The sequence below is a fragment of the Odocoileus virginianus genome, chromosome 3 (assembly GCF_023699985.2).
Source record: "Odocoileus virginianus isolate 20LAN1187 ecotype Illinois chromosome 3, Ovbor_1.2, whole genome shotgun sequence".
Taxonomy (NCBI): Eukaryota; Metazoa; Chordata; class Mammalia; order Artiodactyla; family Cervidae; genus Odocoileus; species Odocoileus virginianus.
This window is the reverse complement of record NC_069676.1, coordinates 56,267,041-56,293,607: the sequence shown is the minus strand read 5'-3', so window position 1 is coordinate 56,293,607 and position 26,567 is coordinate 56,267,041. Positions and strand designations below refer to the sequence as shown.

Here is a 26,567-nt window from a genome sequence, read left to right as displayed (position 1 = left end):
GGTGCCATTTCAAACTAGCAAGTATCTTGGTTTTCAATCAAAAGAGCTCAGTGAAGATAGATCTTTCTTGTTGTTTGGACCTGAGTGCCCAGTTCAGTTCAGTTCAGTTGCTCAGTCATGTCTGACTCTTTGCAACCCCATGGACTGCAGCACACCAGGCCTCCCTGTCCACCATCAACTGCCTGAGTTTACTCAAACTCATGTGCACTGAGTCTGTGATGCCATCCAACCATCTCATCCTCTGTCATCCCCTTCTCCTCCTGCCTTCAATCTTTCCCAGCATCAGGGTCTTTTCAAATGACATCAGTTCACATCAGGTGGCCAAAGTATTGGAGATTCAGCTTCAGCATCAGTCCTTCCAATGAATATTCAGGACTGATTTAGGATGGACTGGTTGGATCTCCTTGCTGTTTAAGGGACTCTCAAGAGTCTTCTCCAACATCATGGTTCAAAAGCATCAATTCTTGGGCTCTCAGCTTTCTCTATAGTCCAACTCTCACATCCATACATGACTACTGGAAAAACCATAGCTTTCACTAGATGGACCTTTTGTTGGCAAAGTAATGTCTCTGATTTTTAATATGCTGTCTAGGTTGGTCATAACTTTTCTTCCAAGGAGCAAGCGTCTTTCAATTTCATGGCTGCAGTCACCATCTGCAGTGATTCTGGAGCCCCAAAAAATAAAGTCTCTCACTGTTTCCATTATTTTCCCATCTATTTGCCATGAAGTCATGGGACCAGATGCCATGATCTTAGTTTCCTGAATGTTGAGCTTTAAGCCAATTTTTTTCACTCTCCTCTTTCACTTTCATCAAGAGGCTCTTTAGCTCTTCTTCACTTTCTGCCATAAGGGTGGTGTCATCTGCATATCTGAGGTTATTGATATTTCTCCCAGCAACCTTGATTCCAGCTTCTGCGTCATCCAGCCCAGCGTTTCTCATGATGCACTCTGCAGATAAGTTAAATAAGCAGGTGACAATATACAGCCTTGACGTACTCTTTTCCCTATTTGGAACCAGTCTGTTGCTCCATGTCCAGATCTAACTGTTGCTTCCTGACCTGTATACAGATTTGTCAAGAGGTAGGTCAGGTGGTCTGGTATTCCCATCTCTTTCAGAATTTTCCACAGTTTGTTGTGATCCACACAGTCAAAGACTTTGGCATAGTCGATAAAGCAGTAGTAGATGTTTTTCTGGAACTCTCTTGCTTTTTCAACGATCCAAAAGACGTTGGCAATTTGATATTTGGTTCTTTTACCTTTTCTAAATCCAGCTTGAACATCTGGCAGTTCATGGTTCACATATTGTTGAAGCCTCGCTTGGAGAATTTTGAGCATTAGTTTATTCAAGTGTGAGATGAGTGCAATTGTGTGGTAGTTTGAGCATTCTTTGGCATTGCCTTTCTTTTGGATTGGAATGAAAACTGACCTTTTCCAGTCCTGTGGCCACTGCTGAGTTTTCCAAATTTGTTGGCATGTTGAGTGCAGCACTTTCACAGCATCATCTTTTAGGATTTGAAAAGGCTCAACTGGAATTCCATCACCTCCACAAGCTTTGTTCCTAGTGATCTTTCCTAAGGCCCACTTGACTTTGCATTCTAGGATGTCTGGCTCTAGGTGAGTGATCACACCATCATGGTTATCTGGGTCATGAAGGTCGTTTTTGCATAGTTCTTCTGTGTATTCTTGCCACCTCCTCTTAATATCTTCTGCTTCTCTCAGGTTTATACCATTTCTGTCCTTTATTGTGCCCACTTTTGCATGAAAAGTTTTCTTGGTGTCTCTAATTTTCTTGAAGAGATCTCTAATCTTTCCCATTCTATTGTTTTCCTCTAATTCTTTGCATTGGTCGCTGAGGAAGGCTTTCTTATCTCTCCTTGCTGTTCTTTGGAACTCTGCATTCAAATGGGTGTATCTTTCCTTTTCTCCTTTGTTTTTCGCTTCTTTTTTTCATAGCTATTTGTAAGACCTCCCCAGACAACCATTTTGCTTTTTTGTATTTCTTTTTCTTGGGGATGGTCTTGATCACTGCCTCCTGTGCAATGTCATGAACCTCCATCCATAGTTTTTCAGACACTCTATCAGATCTAATCCCTTGAATCTATTTCTCACTTCCACTGTGTAATCATAAGGGATTTGATTTAGGTCATACCTGAATGGTCTAGTGATTTTTCCTACCTTCTTCAATTTAAGTCTGAATTTGGCAATAAGAAGTTCAGGATCTGAGCCAGAGTCAGCTCTGAGTCTTGTTTTTGCTGACTATAGAGCTTCTCCATCTTTGGCTGCAAAGAATATAATGAATCTGATTTCGATATTGACCATCTGGTGAAGTCCATGTATAGAGTCTTCTCTTGTGTTGCTGGAAGAGAGTGTTTGCTATGACCAGTGCAGTCATAGCAAAACTCTGTTAGCCTTTGCCCTGCTTCATTCTGTACTCCAAGGCCAAATTTGCCTGTTATTCCAGGTATTTCTTGACTTCGTACTTTTGCATTCCAGTCCCCTATAATGAAAAGGACATCTTTTTTGGATGTTAGTTCTAGAAGGTCTTGTAGGTCTTCATAGAACCATTCAACTTCAGCTTCTTCAGCATTACTGGTCAGGTCATAGACTTATATTACTCTGATATTGAATTGTTTGCCTTGTAAATGAGCAGAGATCATTCTGTCGTTTGGGGATTGTATCCAAGTACTGTGTTTTGGACTCTTTTTGTTGACTATGAGGGTTACTCCATTTCTTCTAAAGGATTCTTGCCCATAGTAGTAGATATAATGGTCATCTGAATTAAATTCACCCATTCTAGTCCATTTTAGTTCACTGATTCCAAAAATGTCGATGTTCACTCTTGCCTGAGTACCCAGTGGTGGCCTAAAGAGCAAGCAGCTTCTCCCAGTCTAGATGCTAACACACTCTGGCAACCTAATTCTTCTCACTGGGTCTTAGTTTCTCCATATTGAAATGTGTGTTTGGGTCTAAAAGTTTTAAGATCCTTTGAAACTTCATTTAAAAGAACATTTTAAAAAACACATTAAAAAACAAATATTTTCCTGTAGCTTCTGAATAATCTGCATTTTTTGTGCTTTTATTGACAGGGGACACTCACTTCCAAGTTAGCAAGACAAAGTGAGTTGACATTAGGAGAGCAGGGTTTATAGAAAGAAACTGGTTGCTAAAACTCACAAGCACACAAATTCGAGCTGTTGTATTGGGCACCAAAAGAAATGTAGTTCAAGGCAGTGAAAGGAGTCCCTGAGTTTATTGATGGATTCTGTATTTCCAGTGGGTTTCACATAATCCAAGAACAGTCTGTCCAAGTCAGCCATTTAGGAACAAACAGCCTTCAAACCGTGACCTAGTCCTTGAACAGCCCACTTGCACACAGCAGCTTCTGTGTGGACTGGGATGAGATACTGAACACAGATGGCCTTTGTGTTCACAAAGATACTGGTTCAAGTTACCTTCATTTGCTCATTTCATGCCATTTTTCCTTCATTCACTAAATATGAATGATGTATTGAAATTGAATTTGTCAATGGAGAAAACAGGCAATGTCCCTGCCTCATGGAGCTTACAACCTAGCTGTGTTGGTGTGTCAAACAAGAATCAACCAAATAAGCTTTCTGAGCACAAGCTAAGCTCAGTGCTCTGAAGGAAAGCCTCAAGTTCTCTGATAGAGAATCACTGTGCAATCTCAGGGTAGTTAATCTACCTCTCTGAGCCTCCTCCTTCTCGTTATGTAGGAGTTAACCAGAATAACATGTAAAGTGACAAGTGCAAACCTTGGCATATATTAGGTGTACAAGAAATGTGTGTTTGCAGCTTTGACAGTGAAGTTACCTTTCTGAAAATGAATGAAGGAAAAAACTAATTTTCTTTCTTGTGTCTCAAGAGTTTTCTTCAGTTCTTCGTGTTTGTGTGTCTTCCAGTTCCAAGGAGGGTTTCGGGTCAGTGGAGAAGGTCGTGCTGCTCACGTTTCTCTCGGCAGTTATCCTGATGGCTATCTTGGGGAACCTGCTGGTGATGGTGGCCGTGTGCAGGGACAGGCAGCTCAGGTGAGTCACGTGAGGCAACCTCATGAGAAAACCTGGGTGGAGTTCCGGGCTCTCCCTGGAGAACTGGAGTCTGAATTTATAATTTCCGCTAGAATTTATAGCTATGAAGGGAAAAAGATACATGGCAATGATGTTTGGAAAATGATGCAGGGGAAAAAAAATCACATATAATCTCATAGTTCTAACATAACAAGTATAAGCATGTAAGTGCATTTCCATCCTGACTTGTTTCCTGTGTTGTTTTTTCTATAATAGTTGTGATCACTATATATGAAATGGCTGAGAGCATATCTAACCTCCTCACTTTATTAACTGATTCAAAGAAATGGTAGCTGGATGTGTGCTTAGTCATTCAGCCATGTCCAGTTCTTTGCGACCTCATGGACTATAACCCACCAGGTGCCTCTGTCCATGGGATTCTCAAGGCTAGAATACTGGAGTGGGTTGCCATTCCCTTCTCCAGGGGCTCTTCCTTATCAGCGATTGAACCTGGCTCTCCTGCATTGCAGGCAGATTCTTTACCATCTAAGCCACTAGGGGAGCCCCCAAAGCATAGCTGACTAGTGGCTGATCTAGGATTTAAACCTCGGTCTTCTGCTCTTTCCACTTCATCCTTGGCTGCAATTAGAATCACCTAAAGACCCTTATAAAATTACTAATGTACTGCAGGAGTGTGTCTCATGTGATATCTGGAGTACACTTATATTGGAAAATTATTTGTTGTGTATCTGAGGTTCATATTTAACTGAGTGCCGTATATTTTATTTGGCGAGCTTAGGGGTGGGTGAGTGGGTTCATCACACAGAATTCCTGAACTAATAGATCCAGGGCAAGACCTGGGCATTGATATTTAGACACATTTACTAGGTGATTCTATTGTGCAGTCTAGATTAAGATCCACCAGGCCACAAAAGGGGACGAAAGGTTCAGTTCTGTCCCATCTGCTGCTATCTTCCTCTTAAAGCAAGACATGCTCTAATCAAGAAAGCATAAAAACAAAATTCTAACCACTGTGACAAATGTGAGGCACATGGTAGTCAGTCTAAAAGTGGAAAATGGTGGAATTTGACACCATTTGTAGGGGGGCGGGTGCACCTTGGGAGGGTTTCCTGGGAATGACTAAACCAAGGCCCAACGAGTTGGTAGGATATAGCTAGGCCAACAGTAGGGAGAGAGAACACTCCATAAAGACCCTCGGGATGGTCTCTGTGCATGGGGGGCTCAAGTCAGGCCAGTGTGCTTACAGATGAGGGCAAGAGAGGATTTATGGTGCCAGGGGTCTGGAGAAGTCCAAAGTGACTGGATCGCACACAAGACAGAAGGGGAAACTGAATCTCACAGAGTATGTTGCACATCTGACTTTTCTCTCCTTTTCTTTCCTCCCTTCTTCCCTTATTTCTTTGCTTCCCTTTCCCTATCTTTTCTCCCCTGCTCCTTTCCCCCTAACCTCTTTCCTCCGTCTTTCCCACTACCTCCTCCCTTACACTTTTTCACCCACAGGAAAATAAAAACCAATTATTTCATTGTGTCTCTCGCCTTTGTGGATCTGCTGGTGTCAGTGCTCGTGATGCCCTTCGGTGCCATTGAGCTGGTTCAAGACATCTGGATTTATGGGGAGATGTTCTGCCTTGTCCGGACATCTCTGGATGTCCTGCTCACAACAGCATCGATTTTTCACCTGTGCTGCATTTCTCTGGATAGGTAAGGCCAGCGCCATGTACAAAGTGTAGCTCCATGCTGGAGACAACAGCCTGATGCCCACTGGGCTGTGTCTTTTTTCTTCTCTGATTCATAAGAGGAAATGAATCTCAGAGAGGTAAATCTGGCTGTTCACTTATTTATTCACTCTCTGGCTTTTGTACAGCACCCTCTTTTAGTCAGGCATTCTCTAAGGCACTGCAGACACAGAGATGAGTAAGGCCTAGAAGCTGCCTGCAAGGAGCTTACAGTCTAAATAGTGACAGGTACTAGCAACCATGTTTCCCATAGGTAAGCCTGAAATTGTATGCTGATGGCACAAAGAAAATTCTGAGGATGCTGAGAAGCAAGAATTAATCTATCTGCCCAGTAGGCAGCAGGGTAGTTCAGAGTGATAGTGTTCTGTTTGAACACGACCTTCTGATAATGCACCTGTATCATAATTTTATGTGCATATTTAGATTTGTGCCTGTGACTGGGGAGGCTCTTTTCCAAAAAAATCAAAGGTGATTATAAAATCCCTAATAATTGTTGGCTTTTTGGACCCAAGTTAGAATTTCATTCCTCTTGCATAGCTGGGTTCTTTTTTTTTTTTCACATTTGACTTCAGGAGGCCTAATGATTTCCGTCTTTGCCTCATTTGTTGGAGGCACATGTTTATCAGTTGTATCAGCACTTTTCATTTTCCAGTTCATGCTTATTTATTTTCAATAATAAAGGGAGAATACAATTTAAAAGTCAGATGATTAACCGAACATATACTGCCATCACTGTAGTCATATCTTAGGGGTAGATCCCAAAAGAAAATGTGGTGTGAAAGTCTTGTGTTATCAGAATTGCTAGGGACAATCTCTTACTGTCTCTTGATTAGTCCAGGAGACCCAACTTTCCCACTAATCTTGGGATAGGTTCCTTAATAGAGGAATAGGAAGAATAGTTGACTTAAAATTAGAGGTTGTGTTTTATCTAAAATATGTACCTTTATACACTAAAATCAGAGTTTGTCCAGGTAATTACTCATACTGGAAAAGATCCTTAGGGACTCAAGTCAGTTCATTCATCTCCTGTTTGATGGGACACATGCTTATGGATTAGAATGGCAGGCATAATGGCCTGCTCTGTTTAAAATGTGCATGTTCTCTGTTTCTTGCTCTGCCAAGAATATATAGACGAATGTGTGTAATTTAAATGCAATGTATAATGAGATTCCATTCCACAGCTAGAGATAATAACATTGGTAAAACAGAGCTGTTGGTTGACAGCCAGAACCAGAGTGTCACAGTTTGAAATTTGTGTTTATTAGCTTATTTACAACAATCTGACTTCAGTGCTTGAAAGGCTTTACAAGATAGTCAGTATATACTGTAAAAAAGAAAGAAAGAAAGAAAATCCACAATAGGGAAAATAAAATGTGAGGAAGTTGAGAATATATGGACATCCTGCAGGGTAGCCCACATGTGATTGTTGCCAAAGTAAGTGGTGAGACTGAAAATATTATAGTATTTTGGAGAAGGCAAAGTTGAGGAGATCAGGGCAACTGGAGGTAACCTTGAAGTTTGGCCAAAAGCCTGAGTTGGTGGGCAGTGAAGGATGGGAGAAAGTGTAGAATTATCTTGCTGATGTGGACAGTTGTTCTGGGAGGCCTGGAGAGGAAAACTGAAGGTTTTCTAGGAAGGTTTGGCTTCAGAGTTCTAGGGTAAGTATCTTGCCCTTTTGAAACCATGAAATTTTTCCTAAGTAGACTCAGTTGTCATGAAGCAGTATGGGCTGGTAATTAAGAACCATCTGCCTTAGAACCAAGGAAATCCAGGTTCACATCCCAGCTCAGTCAATTTTTAGCTCTGAGAATGGCGATAAGTTACTAAGCCTTTCCAAATCTCAGTTTTCTCATCTCTAAAAATGGGAGCAGTAGCACCTTTTCTATAGGATGGCAGTTAGGATGAATTAGATGATCCATTTAAAGCATAGCATTGACCCAGCTTGGCACAGCCCTCAATGTTAGTGGATGCTAATTTCAGCTTCTGTCCATACAACCCATGGTCTTTCTTACCAAACGTGGACCTCCTTCTCAGTGAGTAGCTTTTCCAGCAGCTGCCACACCTAGAAACCAGGTAGTTACTCTTATGCGGTCTTTCCTTATCCACTGCATTTAAATAATGACAAGTCCTATTGACTTTCCTTCCGGCACAGATCTGAGTCTATTTCTTCCCATCTCTGTCATTCTAGTCCAGACTATTATTGTCTGTTGGATATCACTGCAACAACCTCCTAATTATTTCCCCCACATTTCTTTTATCCCCTCTAATCCACTCAGTGTTGACAAAATCTCTTCTAATACTGCAGCTCTTACCCTGTTGTTCTTTTGCTTAAAACCCTTCAATGGCTATTCATTGCACCAACAGTAAGACCAAACTCCTTGGCCTGTAGAGGTCTGCGTCATCTATTTCCTGTCTGTACGTCCGGCCCCACTTTATGCTCCTGGTGCCCTTCACCAGCCTCACTCTTGACCTTCTTTCTTTCTTTCCAGTGCTCTGGACTCAGCCACCTCAGGGCCTTGGCTCATCCCTCTGCACGCAAAGCTCCTTTGCTTCCTCCTCCCTTGCATGTGTTTCACATTTTAGCTCAATCCTCTCTTTCTTGCAGAAGTCCTCTCTGAGCTGGTCCGATCTGGTCTTCTCCTTTAAAAACTTAATGCAATTGTGATTAAAACCACAATTGATTTTTCTTTCATTTTTTTTTTCTTAAATGTCTCTATCTCCCCCAATGGGAAAAAAGTGCAAGAGCATGAGTAAGGACAAAGCTCTTGCCCTCACAGAACTTACCTTTTATTTGGGAGATTGTCAGTTAACCAGTAATTACATAAATACTGATTTAGGAATTTTATAAACACCATTGAACAAAAGGAATGTTTGGCACATTTATCTTTTTGAACAGTGCTGCCAATAATTCCATTTCTTTCTCTGAGAGTGGACATCAGAAACTCCAATACCATAAGTTTTTTTTTTTTATTCCACAAAATTTTTTTTCTCTTTCACTTTTCTTTTTCTTTTTTTTTTCATTTATTTTTATTAGTTGGAGGCTAATTACTTTACAATATTGTAGTGGTTTTTGCCATACATTGACATGAATCAGCCATGGATTTACATATGTTCCCCATCCTGATCCCCCCTCCCGCCTCCCTCCCCATCGCATCCCTCTGGGTCTTCCCAGTGCACCAGCCCTGAACACTTGTCTCCTGCATCCAACCTGGGCTGGCGATCTGTTTCACCCTTGATAGTATACTTGTTTCAATGCTATTCTCTCAGAACATCCCACCCTCGCCTTCTCCCATAGAGTCCCAAAGTCTGTTCTGTACATCTGTGTCTCTTTTTCTGTTTTGCATATTGGGTTATCGTTACCATCTATTTAAATTCCATATATATGCGTTAATATACTGTATTGGTCTTTATCTTTCTGGCTTACTTCACTCGGTATAATGGGCTCCAGTTTCATCCATCTCATTAGAACTGATTCAAATGAATTCTTTTTAATGGCTGAGTAATATTCCATGGTGTATATGTACCACAGCTTCCTCATCCATTCGTCTGCTGATGGGCATCTAGGTTGCTTCCATGTCCTGGCTATTATAAACAGTGCTGCGATGAACGTTGGGGTGCACGTGTCTCTTTCAGATCTGGTTTCCTCGGTGTGTATGCCCAGGAGTGGTATTGCTGGGTCATATGGCAGTTCTATTTCCAGCTTTTTAAGAAATCTCCACACTGTTCTCCATAGCGGCTGTACTAGTTTGCATTCCCACCAACAACAGTGTAAGAGGGTTCCCTTTTCTCCACACCCTCTCCAGCATTTATTGCTTGTAGACTTTTGGATAGCAGCCATCCTGACTTGTGTGTAATGGTACCTCATTGTGGTTTTGATTTGCATTTCTCTGATAATGAGTGATGTTAAAAATATGGAATGCTTCACAAATTTGTGTGTCATGCTTGCGCAGGGGCCATGCTAATCTTCTCTGTATCGTTCCAATTTTAGTATATGTGCTGCCAAAGCGAGCACCCATGTTATTAATAAATGAAGTCAAATGATTTTGTTTTCTTCTGAGAGTCTTGGAAACTTGCCATTTATCTCCCATCATTTTCTGTCCCAAGAGTGACATTCTCATTGAGCTGGAAGGTTCACTCTAGATGTTACAGGACAGTTTAGTCTGAAAGAGTGTGATCTTATTTATATCTAGCTTCTATTTTGCTGTGTTCCTCCCAGCATTACAACTGGGCTGGGCCGGGCTGGACTGAAGTACAGAATGAATATCTCAGAGAAGTGTGATGTTACTGTTTGCCAAGTAGCACCTAGCAGGATGTCTTTTCCTGTGTAAAGCTGCTCTGAGTCTTTGGGGGTGACTGATGTAGGTAGTGCCTCTCGAGCAAGAATGCTCATCTTGATTTCTAATTCCACCCAGATGGTAGACCTCTGTATCAAAGCAAAATGCAAGACTCCATTAATATATTATTAAATGCCCATGCATGGCTGAGTTGCTCTGCTGTGCACTTGAAACTATCACAGCATTGTTAATTGGCTATACTCCAATATAAAATAAAAAGTTAAAATTATACATATATATGTAATGCATTTCTCTAGCTATCTTTCTCTATCCACTGTGCTTCCTAGTGCTTTGAGGACTGAGACCTGTTAATGAAAGTTTATTGACTCATTAGAAATAATTTTCAGAATATGATTAAAATACATGCATCAGATAATATGGGTCATGGGAGGTCAAAAACAGCATTAAAACTTTACATATAATTGATTGTTTGAAATCTAAGGTTTACTGTGAAAATTAAAACCAAGTATTTGTAATAAAGTACTAATTTTTAAAGTGAAATATAATGCAGCCAATGAAACCATGAGAAAAAGTTACGTGTGATATCCTAGAAAGATATCACTGGTATATTATGTGGGGGGTGGAGAAGCAAGTTTCAGACTTTAATGTTTAGAGTAATTTCACTTTTGGAAAGTAAATATGTAGATGTTTGTCTCTGGATGTACATGAGTTAGTGTGTATGAGAGAATATGAATGAATGAATGAATGTAGCAATGTAGGAATGAAATTGTACCAAACTGTTAAAATGGTTATCTGGGGGCAATAGAGAGTAGTGCTGGCTAGACTAGATGGTCATTTGGATCTTGGTCATTTTTACTAATTTCTGAAATATGCGCTCAGTTTTCTCTTTACTGGAAGTTAACACTTCTTGAATGTAAGTGTGTCCACAATGGGCTTTTAGCTGGACATGCTCCTGGGATAGCACATTCCTCAAATCTCTGAGAACATTCTGACTTAGGTGTGCGAAGTTCCCTCTAAGGTCAGAACAAGGTGGGGAGCATGGACATCTTTCTGACCAATGAGTTCTTTCTGCTTTCTCACAAAAGACCCTAAAATCTCCCCCCAGGGGAGCCCTCACCATCTCCTATTAGCAGATTCTTCCTCACAATGACCCTCACCTTCATCTTCATTCATCCAACCCCAGTTTATGACCTTGTGTTTGATTTATTTCACCAAGGTCCTTTCTAATAATTACAGTTTTAAAATATCATGACAATAATATCTGAGCATTGTAAAAAAGTCATTATTTCACAAGTAAAATATAAAAATGTCCCCATTTCTTCCTCTCCATCTCCACAACTATATACCCTAGAGTTAACAACTGTAAATAATAGTCCGCTCTAAATGCCAGTCATTTCATGTGCAATATGCAGACTTGTTATGTGAATATATTTTTAGTTTACTCAATGGTTTTATGTTTTAAATAAGACCTTGAAGAGGGCTTTCTCTTTATATATCCTAATGAATTGCCTGAGTGTAGTGTTTTTACCAACCTGCTTCTCAGGTGATATTTTAGTAAGGTCTTTTTCATCATCGTGTGACAGAAAATAAACTGATTGATTTGTAGCTGAAAAGTCAGGCTTCAGACATGGCTCTGCAGGGTTTGACCATTATCATCTAGTCTAGTTCTCTCCCGGTGTCTCTGTCTCCCTCTCCTCTTTGTCTCCTTCTTCTCTTTCTCTCTATCCTTCTCTCTGTGTCTCTATTTCTCTATGCCTGTCCCTATGCTGTTTACTTGTTGGATTCATTTTCAGGCTGGGTTGAAAAATAGCTGTAGGCAACATGAGTCTTAAAGCATCCTTACCTCATGAATCCAAAGAAGATAAACCTAAATGCTATTTCTCATTGAAGACCATTGACTGTGCCTGAGTCAGACACTCTCCTCTTGACTAATCATCTTGGTGTGGGGCTGACACATATGATTGCTGGGCAGAGATGAGGCCCTGTGACTGCCACCTTTACCAGAAGCATCCGTCTCAGGAAAATGGCATTTCATTTCCCCATGGAAAGAGGGATGTTGGGCGACATGAATAGCAGCTATCAACATCTCTTAAGCTGACCTGAAGACTTACAGGTATCTTTATGGAGTCTCCACAACATGACAGAGGTGTGTCATCCCCAAGTCTTCTTTACACTAAGCCATATATCGCTAGGTCCTCCCACTGGCTTCACATACCATACTTCTTGACGTTTTGCCACTGATGCTCTTTCTCTGATCATGCTATATATTGCCCTGTATTTGGCTCAGATGTAGTACCCTTTCACTTCATTGAGGATACCATTATCTGTAGCACTGCATCATCTTCTCTTTAATGTGTCCATCTGAATTGCCATCCTTTCTCTTGGCAGCCCAGGAATTTGATGTGTTTTATCTGCAAAACCCCTCCAGCAGATACTCAGTCACACATTTTCTTTTAAAACAGTTTTGCTTCTAAAACCTACAATTCTGAGTCAAAGATTGTATATTTCATCCTGTGCTGGAGATAAATGTGCTGGCATTTCTTAATGATCTCCCTGGAGCATAACTCAATTTTGCAGTGTGTAAATGAAAAGTGTCTGTCACCCTGAGCTTGTGTCACACAATTACATTTGTTTTCCCAACAGGATTGAAATGCATTTCTGCAAGGAGTGGGTATTACAAGTTTCCCCTTCTCACATACTCTTTGAAGTTCATGCTTTTATATAATAGTAATATTTGTTGAATTGAAGTTCATGCTAGAGGATATGAAATCTTACTTTTATATTCATTTTATCAGCTATTTGTTGAGTGCTTACTAATTGCTCTGAGTTGAGTAGAGCACTGGAAGTACAATGGTGAACAATCAGAATAGCTCTGAATCACAGAGATTTTAGTCTAGTGAGAAATATAGATAGTAGGTAGATAATTATAGTAAAATTGGTGCTTATTGAAATAGAATAAGGGAAAGTCAAAGGGGTTGTTGGAGCACGTGACTTCCTATGCAGGGAAAGCTCTCAGAAGAAGTGATGGTGAAGCTGGGGTCTGTAGGTGATGTAGGTGCCAGTAGGTGAAGAGGGAGAAGTGAGGTATGGGGAGCAGCAGTTCTAGGAAACAGCATATGCAAAGCCCCAGAGGTTTTTTGGTGACAGATTATTAAATATAGACTAAATTCTTAGCTTGTATTTCAGTCCTTTTCCTCAGAATTATCCTCAATCTGTGTATTCCTGTCTCTGTTCCCGCCCATGAGTGGTATGTTATCATTTCCCAAGTGTGGTGTGATTCCTCATAATTCCATGTTGCGCCTGTGTCTTGAATTCCTCTTCATTTCCAGGTGAATATGAAGCCTTCTTCAGTACTAACCTTCTCCACTAACTGGCTGAGCTTCATTCCCAAAGATTTGTCATTTCTTTCTCTGAGCTCCCATAGAATATTAAATATTAACATAGCAGTTGCCGCTTTTTAAATAATTGGTTTATTTTCCTGTCTCTCACCAGCTCCTTAAGAGGCAGTCTTTATCTCATCTGTTTCTGTATTCTTACAGATCAGTAGTAGCTGCTCCAGGCCTGTTTAGCTGAGCACAGAATGCTCTGAAATGTGACTTGTGGTTTGATATGACTTTAGTGTTAGTTTTTCTACCCTTTTAGAAGTCTTGATATATACATGTATATATCATGGGATCCTAGGTTTCCTGGATTCAAACCCAGCTTTGACTAATTACCAATTATATGGTCTTAATAAGTTACTTAAATTCTCAGGTTTTTGTCTTCTCATCAGCAAAATTGTATTAATAATATTAATGAGTGAGTGAGTGAAAGTTGCTCAGTCGTGTCCAACTCTTTGCAACCCCATGGACTATGCAGTCCACGGAATTGTCCAGGCCAGAATACTGGAGTGGGTAGCCTTTCCCTTCTCCAGGGGATCTTCCCAACCCAGGGATCAAGCCCAGGTCTCCTGCATTGCAGATGGATTCTTTACCAGCTAAGCCACAAGGGAAGTCCAATAATATTAATAGTATATTCCATTTTGTTGTTGTTGTTCAGTTGCTAAGTTGTGTCCGACTCTTTCCCATCCTATGGACTGCTGCATGCCAGGATCCTCTGTCTTCCACTCTCTCCCGGAGTTTGCTCAGATTCATGTCCATTGAATAAGGGTCCTTGAATACAGGAGTGAGTTGCCATTTCCTCCTCCAGGGGATCTCCCCGACCCAGGGATCAAACCCACATCTTCTGTGTCTCCTGCATTGGCAGATGGATTCTTTACCACTGAGCCAGTTGAGAAGTCCCATATTCCATTTGGAGTTTCTGAAGATTAAATTACTGAGTATATGCAAAAAAAAGGTATGCTACTGTGCGGCAACTAGTAAGTGTTCAGTAAATGTTAGCCACAATTATTATTCCATTATTGCTTCCCTTTCCCAATGCGAATTCCTGGTGTCTATTGTGAGTGCCCTCCATGACACTGATAGTCATCTTTTCCTTCCTGGTGCATAGCTGAGTGTCCTTCAAGGTTAGACCCTCAGCCTTCCAGCCCTGGATATCTTCTTTCTCTTTTTTGGAAGGATCACTCATACCCTGTGGCTTTATCTGCACCTCTGCCTTCATATCTCCTGCTGTAAACTTGTCCCATGTTCCATGTCCCATGCCTCTGGTCTCTGTAGAACATGTAGCTGCCTGTTCAACATCTTGCCTTAAGCATCTTTCTGTCTTCTTAATCCCAAAGTGGACATTTCCATCATAAACATTATCTGCTCCACTTTGTACATCAAAGATGCATTTATTAGGTAACTTTTCATCATTTAAAGGTAATTCTTTGAGGGCATCTTTTACTTATCTACCATGACCATCCAAATGCTGGGTCTTAGTTATATTTTCATAAATATTTTTTCAAATCTATCTTCCCCATCTTAAACTTTTTTCATCTTCTTTATGGGTTATTGCAGTAGCTTCTTAGTTATTATTCCTGTGTATTATCTTATCTGTCAGTTTCATCTTTAAATATGTCTTTTTTCTTGTGTCCTCAGCTCAGAAAGCTTATAGGGCATTATATACAGTCCTTCCTATTTCTAGATGAAGTTACTTGTGTCAAGCCTTGCCCTTTTGTTAGCATTACCAGGGTATGAACTTTGGCAAATGTGGGATTCAGTCCCAGTTCTACCATATCTGGCTGTGTGATGTTCGGCAAGTGTATTAAATTCTCTGGGCCTCAGTTTCCTTATATTTAAAGTGTGGACTTTGAATGCTGTCTTGCAGAGTTGTTGTAGGAATTAGAAATAATGTAGAATACTTCTGACACAAAGTGTGTCCTAAAAAAATAGCTGGTGTGTATCGTAGGAATGGGCTTCCTTGGTGGTTTAGTGGTAAAGAATCCACCTGCCAATGCAGGAGATGCAGGTTTGACCTCTGGGTAACAAAGACCCCCTGGAGAAAGAAACGGCAACCCACTCCAGTATTCTTGCCTGGGAAATTCCATAGAGGAGTCTGGGGGACTGCAGTCCATGGGGTTGTTGTTCTTTTACAACAAATAGCAGTAATTGTAGCAGAGAATAAGTGGACAGTTGTAATATAGCTAGAGAAATGCTGTGTCACACATATATACGAGGTGCTGTAAAGCAGCAAGGCAGAGGGGTTTCCCTGGTGGTCCAGTGGCTAGGACTCAGCACTTTCACTGCTGGGACATGGGTCTGATCTCTGGTCAGGGAGCTAAGATCCTGCAAATCATGTGCTGCAGCTGCTGTTTATTTGCTCAGTCACGTCCAGCTCTTTGCGATCCCACAGACTCTAGCCTGGGCCTCCCTGGCGGCTCAGACGGTAAAGAATTCGCCTGCAATGCAGGAGACCTGAGTTCGACTCGTGAGTCGGAAAGATCCCCTGGAGGTGGTCATGGCAACTGCCTCCAGTTTTCTGGCCTGGAGAATCCTCATGGACAGAGGAGTCTGGCAGGCTACAGTCCAAAGGGTTGCAAAGAGTCAGACCCTACTGAGTGACTAAGCACAAGACTGCAGCCCTCCAGGCTCCTCTGTCCATGGGCTTTCCCAGGCAGGAATACTGGAGTGGGTTGCCATGTCCTTCTCCAGGGGATCTTCCTGACCCAGGGATTGAACCCACATCTCCTGTGTCTGTTGCACTGCAGGCGGATTCTTTACCACTGAGCAACCGGGGAAGCCCACAAGTCAAGTGGCATGCCCCGCCCTCCTCCTCCAAAATGCAGAAATGAAGAACCAATCCACGTCTCTGACAGGAGAGAGTCTCCCCTGAGCTTTTTGGTGCCAGAAGAACTTTCCAAGGAATGTGACCCTTGGGCTTAGTCTGGAAGGGTCAGTGGGATAATCATCCAGTGTCTACTGACAGACTGATCAATTCATATATATCAAGGTATACCTTGGAAACCTTTCTCTGTGTTCAGTAAACCCTGCTAAGATTTTTGCAGGTTATATTTTTAGTGGATTATCCTTTTTCCTTTAGTCAGTAATAACTCAGGAGACACCTTCCTAGACAGCTGATATTCCCCTTCTTGCAAGTTTTCTTATCGTGAGTGTACAGAAGAATGTTTAACCAAGAAGAACATAGTAAACATTAAATCTGCACATTGCATGTGGGATTATGTGCAAAGACTCTATCTGATGCCCTCTGCATCTCTGACAGGAAGCAGTCATTCCCTGTCCTTCCACCCCTATAGTTTTTCCTTACTGGAACCCACAGTTTTATCTCTGCCTCTGGCTGCATTCTCAGCCCCTTCCTGTGCCTGGCTCCTGGTGAATATCCCTGTGAGGTCTTCCCCATTGATCCTCCAGGTGACTGGCAGCTTGCCGAGCCTCTTGGGATGCCAAGAAAAAGGCCTTTAGTTTCTTCTTGAGCTACTGGTGCTTTTCTCTGTTCTCCACCTCCTCAGAATAGAGCTGGAGGGACTAAAATATAACAAAATCAAGAGCAGAAAGATCAATCTCTTTCTCTAAAATTCTGCTACAAAAATATGGATCACCTCCTGGAAGGAGAATTACTGCCCAGCTGGTAAACCCCACAGTGACCCTTGACTGTATGCTACCTGTTTACCTCTGTGGTTGTGTGTAACATCTATCCCAAAACTTAGTGCCTTAAACAACCATGAATTATTGTTAGATATCACAGTTCTATTCATCGGAAGCTTCGGCTTGGCTGAAGTCACTTGATGGCTTTTAACTGGAGACTGAACTGGCCTGGAGGGCCTAAGGTCATTAGTTATATACCTGGCATCTTGGTGGGATCATCTGGAAGGCGAGGCTCAGCCAGGCTCTTCTGTCTGTCTGTGTGATCCCTATTCATGATCTCATGTTGATGCATGCTAGGTTTTTTGCATGATAGCTCCTGACTCCAAGAAACCAAGAGTCTTATTAAAAATTGCACCAGGGACTGTCATACAACACTTCCAATGTACTCTGTTGGTCAAACCAGCCACAGGGCAGCCCTGTGGGAAGGATGCAGATGTCCTGTCCCTGGATGGGAGATGTGACCATCTTTAATTCATTACAGTTAAAACCTATTATAAAAACTCAGATGTAAGTCAATACCCTGTTTACACATAAGAAAACAGAGACAAAAAGATGTGTAGTGTCCAAATATTTGTCCAAAATCAAAAGGAACATGCATGAAATATTTGGGACTAGAACTTACTGATTTTCTTGCTGAAGGCAAAATGCACTTGTAAATCCTAGGTTTGCTGGTTCAGCGAAGATCTTTAACACTTTACTCCTAAATTTTAAAGATGATTGTGCTTTATTGATTAGGAATTGTGAAAATATTTGTGGTGAAAGGTTTCTGTTTTCTTATTCCATTCCAAAATCCAGGTCTTATCAGCCACCTGATACTTCATCTCTTCTGTCCCATGATTGACATTTTTTTTCTTTAGCTTATCTTAATTGGAGATTTGATTTCTGTGGATCATCCAAGATGTGTTCTTCAGCCATGCCATGTAGAAAAGCTGGGCCTGGATTAAGTCTATGAGAGGATGCTACATCAAATCAACCTGGCTGCTTGTAGCCAGTATGGTCTCATTGTTTCTATTCACCTTGAGGGATCAACTCATTTGCCTTTTGTTTCTTAGAATCAATGACCAGGAAAGAGGTTGAACTCAGTGGCTTCTATTTATTTGTTAAATGACTTAGAGTCCCAGTTCCAAAATGTATTTAAATTTGTTTACAATAATATTTATTTTATATATGCACACACATACACACACACATACATATACATATATACATAGAAGATCAGGGCTTCCCAGGTGGCACCAGTGGTAAAGAACCTGCCTGCCAATTAAGGAGATGTAAAAGATGCAGGTTCAATCCTGGGTTGGGAAGATCTCCTGGAGGAGGGCATGGCAACCCACTCCAGTACCCTTGCCCAGAGAATCCCCATGAACAGAAGAGCCTGGTGGGCTGTAGTCCATGCAGTCACACAGAGTTTGACACAACTGAAGTAACTTAGAATACACGCACGCATACCTGTAAGGTCAGAGGGGCTGGGAATAAAAATAGTAATTACTCTTTCTTAAGCTTTATGTGTCAGAAACTTTCTAAGTTTTAAACATATTATTCCTCAATTCTCACAGCCAGTCAATGAGCTGGGCATAACAGTCCCAGATGAGGAAACTGAGTCTTGGAGAGGTTAAGTAACTGATTCTAAGACCACAGAGTTGGTGGTAGCCACATGCAAAAATGTAAGATGACTGCTAAAATCTCCTCTGATTCTGAAAGTCTAGGGCTCCAAGTTTTCTCTTTGCTCCTTCTGCCTTCACTGTGGTTGGAAGGGCAGTAAGTGAGGAGGAAGAATTTTCCTTAATTGCAAGAGGAGTGGGAAAGATTAGCATGGAACTTAAAAATACATGACTGCCTTCTAAAAGTTGTCAAAGTAAACTGTGTCCCCAGAGACATTTAAAAGCAATTTTATCACACAGTTACACATGGCTATAGTTGGGGAAACTAGTGATTGGTCTACCAAAGGGGATTTTAATGGAGTTTTGTGAGCAATACTTGGAAATGTTTTGCGTAATATATTACTTTATAAATATGCTTGCTACATTTTAGTTAATCCTGGCCATCTGGAACCTCATTTGTCATTTAAACATTTACTTAACCACTTTGTAAAAGTTTTCCAGTTAAAAAAAAAAAGGGTGTGAATTGTCCAGTGGAAGTCTAGAGAACAGACCTAGATTAATCCAGTGGATTAACCTAGTCCTCAGATGAGACAGAATTGCTTTTTCTGATGAATACTATCCAGCTAGCCTGTGAACCAACCACTCTTTTCTTGAATTTGTTGTAATTCAGTTCCTTTGGTAGAGCAGTGTTGATTGTGATGGACATTTCCCAGCTCAAAAAAACTTTCGGTGACTCTTCCTAGCATAGCATTCAAAAACCTCTAAGACAATTGTCTCAAAGTGTGGTCACCGGATGACCATCAACAGATCATTTGGGAACGTATCAGAAATGCAAATTCTTAGGCCCCATTCAAGATATACCTGTACCTGTGTTTCAACAAGCTCTCCAGGTGATTCTGAAGCACATCATCACTGGAGAGCCATTGCACTGAGATCTGCCCCTCAGTCAGCTTTTTTAGGCTTACTTCCTTCTACTTCCATATAAACACTCTCCCTTCCAGCTATTGTACTCTGTTGTATTTATGTGTGTATGTGGATACATGGATGTGTATTTATAGATGGATGTGTGTATACATAAAATTTCTGTCCCAGGTCTTTGTCCCTGCTCTTTATGATACCTGGATCGTGTTTTCTCCTCCACTGTCCTTGTGCTGTGTTGTGCTAAGTCACTTCAGTCGTGTCCAACTCTTTGCAGCCCTGTGTACTGTAGCCCACCAGGCTCCTCTGTCCATGAGATTCTCCAGGCAAGAATACTGGAGTGGGTTTCCATGCCCTCCTCCAGGGGGATCTTCCCAATCCAGGGACTGAACCCGTGGCTCCTGCACTGTAGGCAGAATCTTTTACTGCTGAGCCACTGGAAAAGCCCAAAATCCAACTTAAAAGACACTTATTGGGGACAGCCTTTCCTCATCCCTCTGATAGACACAGCTTTTCACATTCTCAAAACCTGGTCCCACATTTTAGTGTAATTTAATTTAATTGGTAGTGATCCAGGGTTTACTATTTATTCAGCCCTTTTGTGAGTATAACTCTATATATAGCATTGTACTAGGCATTGAGGATACAATTGAGAACAGGCACATCTCTGAAACGTATAAATCAGTTAGGGGTAGACTTTCTCTCAGCCTGTCCTAGATCATAGCTCTGAGAAGGTGCAGGTCTCTTATACTGTACTGCTGGGTGTCCTGTAGGTTGTGTTAAGTTATGGTGGGTAGAGCGGAAGGTAATATTCTAGGCTTCTCTGATCTGTATAGAATGCACCAGAGAATTGTGCTGTCCTTATAGCTACCATTCTTAACAGGGAATGGCACACCAACATATACAGAGGACAGAGTCCCTGCTGTTGGTGAAAATCACCTCCTCTAGACCAAAGTTTTTCAACTGCAGCACCTCTGTCATTGTAGATCAGATGACTCTTTGTTGTAGCAGGCCGTCTTGTGCACTGTAAGACATTTGGCAGCATTTCTGACCTCTGCTCCCTGAATGTCAATAGCATCACCCTTTCCAATTATGACCACAAAATATGTCTCCATATGTTGCAAAATATACTTTGGTATGAAAAATCAACCTGGGTTGCATGCAACTCGGAATATTTTTACCTGCAGAAAATAAAACTCAAGAGAAACATAAACGCTCTCCTTAGATATCTAGGACCACTGTGCAGAAGGAGAATTAGAGATAGAAATTTTAAATTCGAGAGAGAGGGTAAAACTGGAAGTTACAGAAAATCAGTTTTGAAGGAGACCTTTTTAACTTCGGGATAGTCTTAAGTTTAGAATGTACTGTTGTAGGACTTGTTAAATTCCCAGTCCTTAATGCTTTCATGCAGGCTTGGATATGCTTCATTTTGATGAGATTTGGGGACTCGGGGATTTTGAGGATCCTTCAAGTTTTGCGATTCAACATTTTTTATGTTTTGATTGTTTTTTAAAATGGCTTGTAAAGAATTAGAATAATCCCTTGGGGGTTTCAGGGGAGTGACAGAGTGAAGTGACAGTAATGAGGTCAATGTACTGGCCCTTGTGCCAGGCTACCTGGGCCGGATCCCAGCTTGGTTCCTACCACCAGCGGGACCTTGGACAAATCTTGACACTTCTGTCTTTCCTCATATGTGAAATGGGTGCATTTATAGTTCCTTTCTCAAAAGTAGTTGTGAGGAGGACCAAATGAGGTTATACAAGTAGGAAATTTCCTTGGTAAGGAAATGAAGAGTAGCTCTTATTATGAACTCAGCATGCTTTTTGTAAACTCCAAATAACTTGCAAATTTAACTAGCTATTTCTGTCAATGTTGCACATGTGTTTGGGGGTCAGTTCATTATAGGAAAAATATGTTTGTTATTAACACTGGTAATACAATCCAAAAGTAAGTATTAAAAGCAACCATGATAGGTAAAAATCAAGTTTTTTTATATCTATCTGGTCCTTGATCTACAAACAAAGCTAGAATGTTAAAGAAGCTCCCTTTATTAGTCAGTTAATAGTGGAACTCAATTTTTATTCATCATTTTTTTCAGTGATATTGATTTTCACATACTTAATTTACATCCTTCAAGAGGATGTTTATTTTTCCGGATCCTTTGCTAGAAAGCAAAGATTGGAGAGATATGAGGAAAGAAATTAGAAGGTTATGAGGTGGCTTATTTATGACAGCTGTCTCAAGGGCCCCAAGGCCTTGGTAAGAATCTTGGGCCCACAAAGTCAAGTGAGAGCTTTAATTTGAGCTCCAAATAAAAACCTTATAGTTTTTAGTCTTAAAGTCTCTATTCCATGTCACTTAAAAATCATATTATTTTTATTGTAGGACATGACACCAGATTGAAAGTGTAGAGGAGAATATTTAAGTAAAACACATACTTAGACACAATTTAGTATTTTTCTTAGTCATCCTTACCTGTAATTCACAATTTCAGTCTAGTTTGGAGAAGGCAGTGGCACCCCACTCCAGTACTCTTGCCTGGAAAATCACATGGACGGAGGAGCCTGGTAGGCTGCAGTCCATGGGGTTGCTAAGAGTTGGACACGACAGAGCGACTTCACTTTCACTTTTCAATTTCATGCAACCCACTCCAGTGTTCTTGCCTGGAGAATCCCAGGAATGGGGGAGCCTGGTGGGCTGCCATTTATGGAGCTGCACAAAGTCGGACATGACTGAAGCAACTTAGCAGCAGCAGCAGCAGCAATATAGTTCAGAGAAAATAAAATTCTTTTTCCCCCTTTACTTATTGTTATTTTTTATAGTAGGAAATAAAGGATTTTTCCTAGGCTTGCTCCACCACCTAACATCAGTTTGTGTGTATGTATTAGCCTGACTCTTTGTGACTCTTTGGACTGTACCCCACCAGACTCCTCTGACCATGGGATTCTCTAGCAAGAATACTGGAGTGGGTAGCCATTCCCTTCTCCAGGGGATCTTCCCAATCCAAGGATTGAACCTTGGTCTCCTACATTGCAGGCAGATTCTTTACCATCTGAGCCCCAGGGAAGCCCCCACCTCACATCATGCAAGAGTAACTTTCTACAGCTGTCTGTGCATGAAACTGTCACTATGTCCTACCTTATTCCTCTGGGAAATGAACTTTCCAAGCAACTTTATTCCAGTCCTTCATTGTTCAGAGCACAGACTGTGTATGTAAATGTGTAAGTGATAGGTAGGCTGTGTACTGCATCCACAGGATGCCTCTTAAAGTTGAATTTGACAAAAGAACCTGTCACCATTATTTCTGTAACAGCAGCTCCAAGTAGCCAAGGGCAACGCAAGTTAAGTGGCTCAGTAGGCAAGAATCCACCCGTCAATGCAGGAGATGCAGGTCCGATCCCTGGGTTGGGAAGATTCCCATGGAGAAGGAAATGGCAACCTACTCCAGTATTCTTGCCTGGAAAATCTCATGGACAGAGGACCCTAGCAGGCTACAGTCCATGAAGTCACAAAAGAGTCAGATACGACTTAGTGACTAAACAACAACAATGCAAATTAATGCATTGAATGTTTGGACAGCAGAACTTGGGGAGATCTTATTGTCCACATGATATTCATTATGCTATGAAATCAGACAATCACCTTGGCCAAACTAGGCTTAGAAAAGAAAGTGAAAGTGAAAGTCACTCAGTTGTGTCTGACTCTGTGACCTCATGGACTATATAGTCCATGGAATTCTCCAGGCCAGAGTGTAGTGGGTAGCCTGTCCCTTCTCCAGGGGATCTTCCCAACCTAGGGATCGAATCCAGGTCTTCCGCATTATGGGCGGATTCTTTAACAGCTGAGCCACAAGGAAAGCTAAAGAATGCTGGAGTGGGTAGCCTTTCCCTTCTCCAGAGGATCTTCCCAACCCAGGAATCGAACCGGGGTCTCCTGCGTTGCAGGTGGATTCTTTACCAATGAGTATAACCATGTGGTCATAGTCCGTTTCTGTAAATTCTGTTGTCTTCCCAACATAATCCTCTAAACATACATATCTACTTATGGAAATCAGAAGAATCTTCATCTTGCCTCTTCAAACATACCTTTTGTCCTATAAAATATTTGATTTGGTTTTGCCTTTTTGAATTTTTGGATCTACATGACAATGGAGATCCAACCAAATTCCTGAAGTCTCTTGTCTTTCTTTACCCAGTATCTTGGTACCTGTTGCAAACCTTAAAAATCATAAGTTATTCAGCAAAGATAGGGAAGCACCTTTTTTCAGTTATTTTTTGATTGCCTTCTTTGGATTGGCGGATGAAGAGATGCTATAATTTGAGCTTTGACCTGGAGGTGTAGTGAATAAAAATGAAAGCATTCTTACTTAGAACAAAGTTTCTATGAAGGACATATCTGGCATTCATTACCATTTTCACAGAGGCAAGGTACTTTGGTTACAAGTAGCAGAAACTTCTTTTAGCCAACTTTATTAGGTTTTGCTAGAGCTGTCATAACAAAGTACCACAAACTGAGTGGCTTGGAACAACAGGATATTTATTATCTCAGTTTTAGAGACTTGACATCTGAAATCAAGGTGTTAGCAGGTCCCTGCTCCCTCTGAACCTGTAGGGAAAAGATTCTTCCTTGCCTCTTCAAAGTGTTTTGCTGGCACTCTTTGGTGTTTTTTTGGCTTGCTGAAGCATCATTTCAATCATCTGTCACATTGCCGTTTTGTCTCTGAGTGTGTCTGTCTTCTCTAACTTTCCATTTTTATAAGGATTTCAGTCATGTTGGATTAAGGCCCATACTAATCACCTCATTTTCATTTTATTACTTCTCTAAAGAACCTGCTTGCAAGTAAGTCCATATTCCAAGGCACTGAAGGTTTGGATTTCAGCATATCTTTTGGGAGAGGGAAACGCATTTCAACCCATAACATCAACTGAAAAAAGGGAATTTAGTGGAAAGATATGAGGTGGCTTGTTTAATTGAAGGAAGAACTAAAGAACTGAGAACCTAAAGGGGCAAGAGCATGACTGCCCAAATATCTAAGGAACAGGAGCTGCTCTCAGTCCTGCTAAGAACAGGAGGCAGCTGTGGGAATAGAGGGACCTTTGCTGACTTTCCCATCTTTGCATCACTCTGCATGACATTCAGCGTTCCAGGAAAATGTCTGATTAGGTCACTCCCTGGCTAGAAAAGTCAGAGTCACATCATTTATTTTCCTAACTATACAACAGCAAGTGAAAAGAGAATTCCCAAAGGACTTGGGATGCTATTACCAAGAAAGAAGAGGGAAGATGGTAAATGTACAAAAGCAATATATAATCTAGCTAATCTAGGCCCTCTAGTAGGAAGTGAGGAAGGGAGCAATTTTTGAAAAAAAAAAAAAATTATGTTTTCATATACTCCAAATTCTTCAACTTTTTTGTAAGTAAACCTCTGATGATTATTAATACATCCATTCAGAAAAATTTGCCTTTCTTATGTAAGTCAAGAGTGTGAGAGAATTCCACTTAATCATAATTCTTTCCATTACTGAGTTAGCCTTAGTTAGATTTGGCTATCATGTCAGTTTTATAGATAAAGAAAATGAGTTCCGGAGTAATCCTCTCTCTCTCTCATTCTTTGGTTTGTTGTTCTTTGCACCCTGGTCCAGACCAGGACACTCCACTGTCTTGCTGGGCACAGAGAGTTCCCTGACGCACTGTGGTCACCTACTCTTTGGTGCCTTGGGGGGAAGGGTATAATTCTCCTCTCCCATATCCTATGGCACTCTCTTCTCATGCTCCAACACTGGGCTCTCCTTCTCATTTCACCCCCTCTCCCAATTCATCCTGCCACCAGCTTGTCAAAGAATATAGCCTTTGTTCTATTAGTTAGGCTTCAAATTAAGAAAAGAAAGGAAGAGGTGGTAAAAATTAACAAACTGAATTGCATAAAATGAAGGGTATAAGGGGGTGGCTTATCATTAAATGGTGTAAAATCTTAAAGAATAGACTTAGCCCTCCAGGCTGTCTTTTTGCATTTTTTTCTTTGACTTTTCCAAAGACAAATGGCTGATAGGCTTACCATGATATTTCACTTCTTGTCAGATTCAGCAAACTGTCTGGGGATGGAAGTAATGGTCTCCAAGATTGGAACAACATACAAGGAACAGTCTAGGAATTAGAGGCCAGATCATTGAGTGGGGCAAGTTGTACCTCTCTCTGGAGATAAGAAGAAAGCTAGTACCATAGGCAGGACTTCCTTGGTGGCTCAGATGGTAAAGCATCTGTCTACAATGCGGGAGACCCGGGTTCGATCCCTGAGTCAGGAAGATCCCTTGGAGAAGGAAATGGCAACCCACTCCAATACTATTTCCTGGAAAATCCCAAGGACGGAGGAGCCTGGTAGGCTGCAGCCTGTGGGGTCGCAATTAGTCAGACACGACTGAGTGATTTCACTTTCACTTTCAGTAACAAAGGCAGAATCTGAGCTCTGGAAACCATGAGCAGAGAGTCCCCTGAAAGAGATCAGACCCTGATAAATGGGAATGAGATGGTCTCTACCAGTAGGTAGGATATGATGGAGCAGGAAATATTTGAAACTTTACTTTCTTGGTATCAGAGGAACAATTAAATGCTTCAGTCCAGAAATAATACATGTCGATTTTATTCATGACTCAGGCCAAAATAGTCATTTGGCCACAAGGAGGCCAGGAACTGGACATACGTAGCAAACAGCAGTGATGATTTCCACTTGTCAGACTGCAAACTGCAGGTTCCTCCCCCTCAGGCTCTATTTCAGGAGATCTTTGAAATCTGCATTTTAAGCAGATCTCCTCAGGTGAGTCTGATATAGAGAGGAAGGGCAGAATCCCTGGACCAAAATTGAAAGAACACTGACTTAGAGCATCAACTCAGTGTATGTAGGTATCAAGAGGATAGGGCAAGTTTGAGATACTGTTCTTAGAGCTCAGATGTA

General features: G+C 41.2%; 1 protein-coding gene and 1 non-coding gene across 7 annotated transcripts in view; one reads left to right on the top strand and one right to left on the bottom strand.

The window, feature by feature from the left end:
* Positions 1-26,567, top strand: part of HTR4 (5-hydroxytryptamine receptor 4) — a 183,062-nt gene that overhangs the window by 97,404 nt on the left and 59,091 nt on the right. For all 6 annotated transcript variants that reach the window (XM_070465614.1, XM_070465611.1, XM_070465610.1 and 3 more), the window contains exons 3-4: positions 3,922-4,047; positions 5,548-5,748. In XM_070465614.1, the coding sequence (XP_070321715.1) occupies positions 3,922-4,047; positions 5,548-5,748 (327 nt within the window). The remainder of the gene's footprint in view (positions 1-3,921; positions 4,048-5,547; positions 5,749-26,567) is intronic.
* Positions 9,689-9,795, bottom strand: LOC139034488 (U6 spliceosomal RNA). Its single transcript, XR_011487034.1, has one exon. It is a non-coding gene; the product is annotated as a U6 spliceosomal RNA (small nuclear RNA).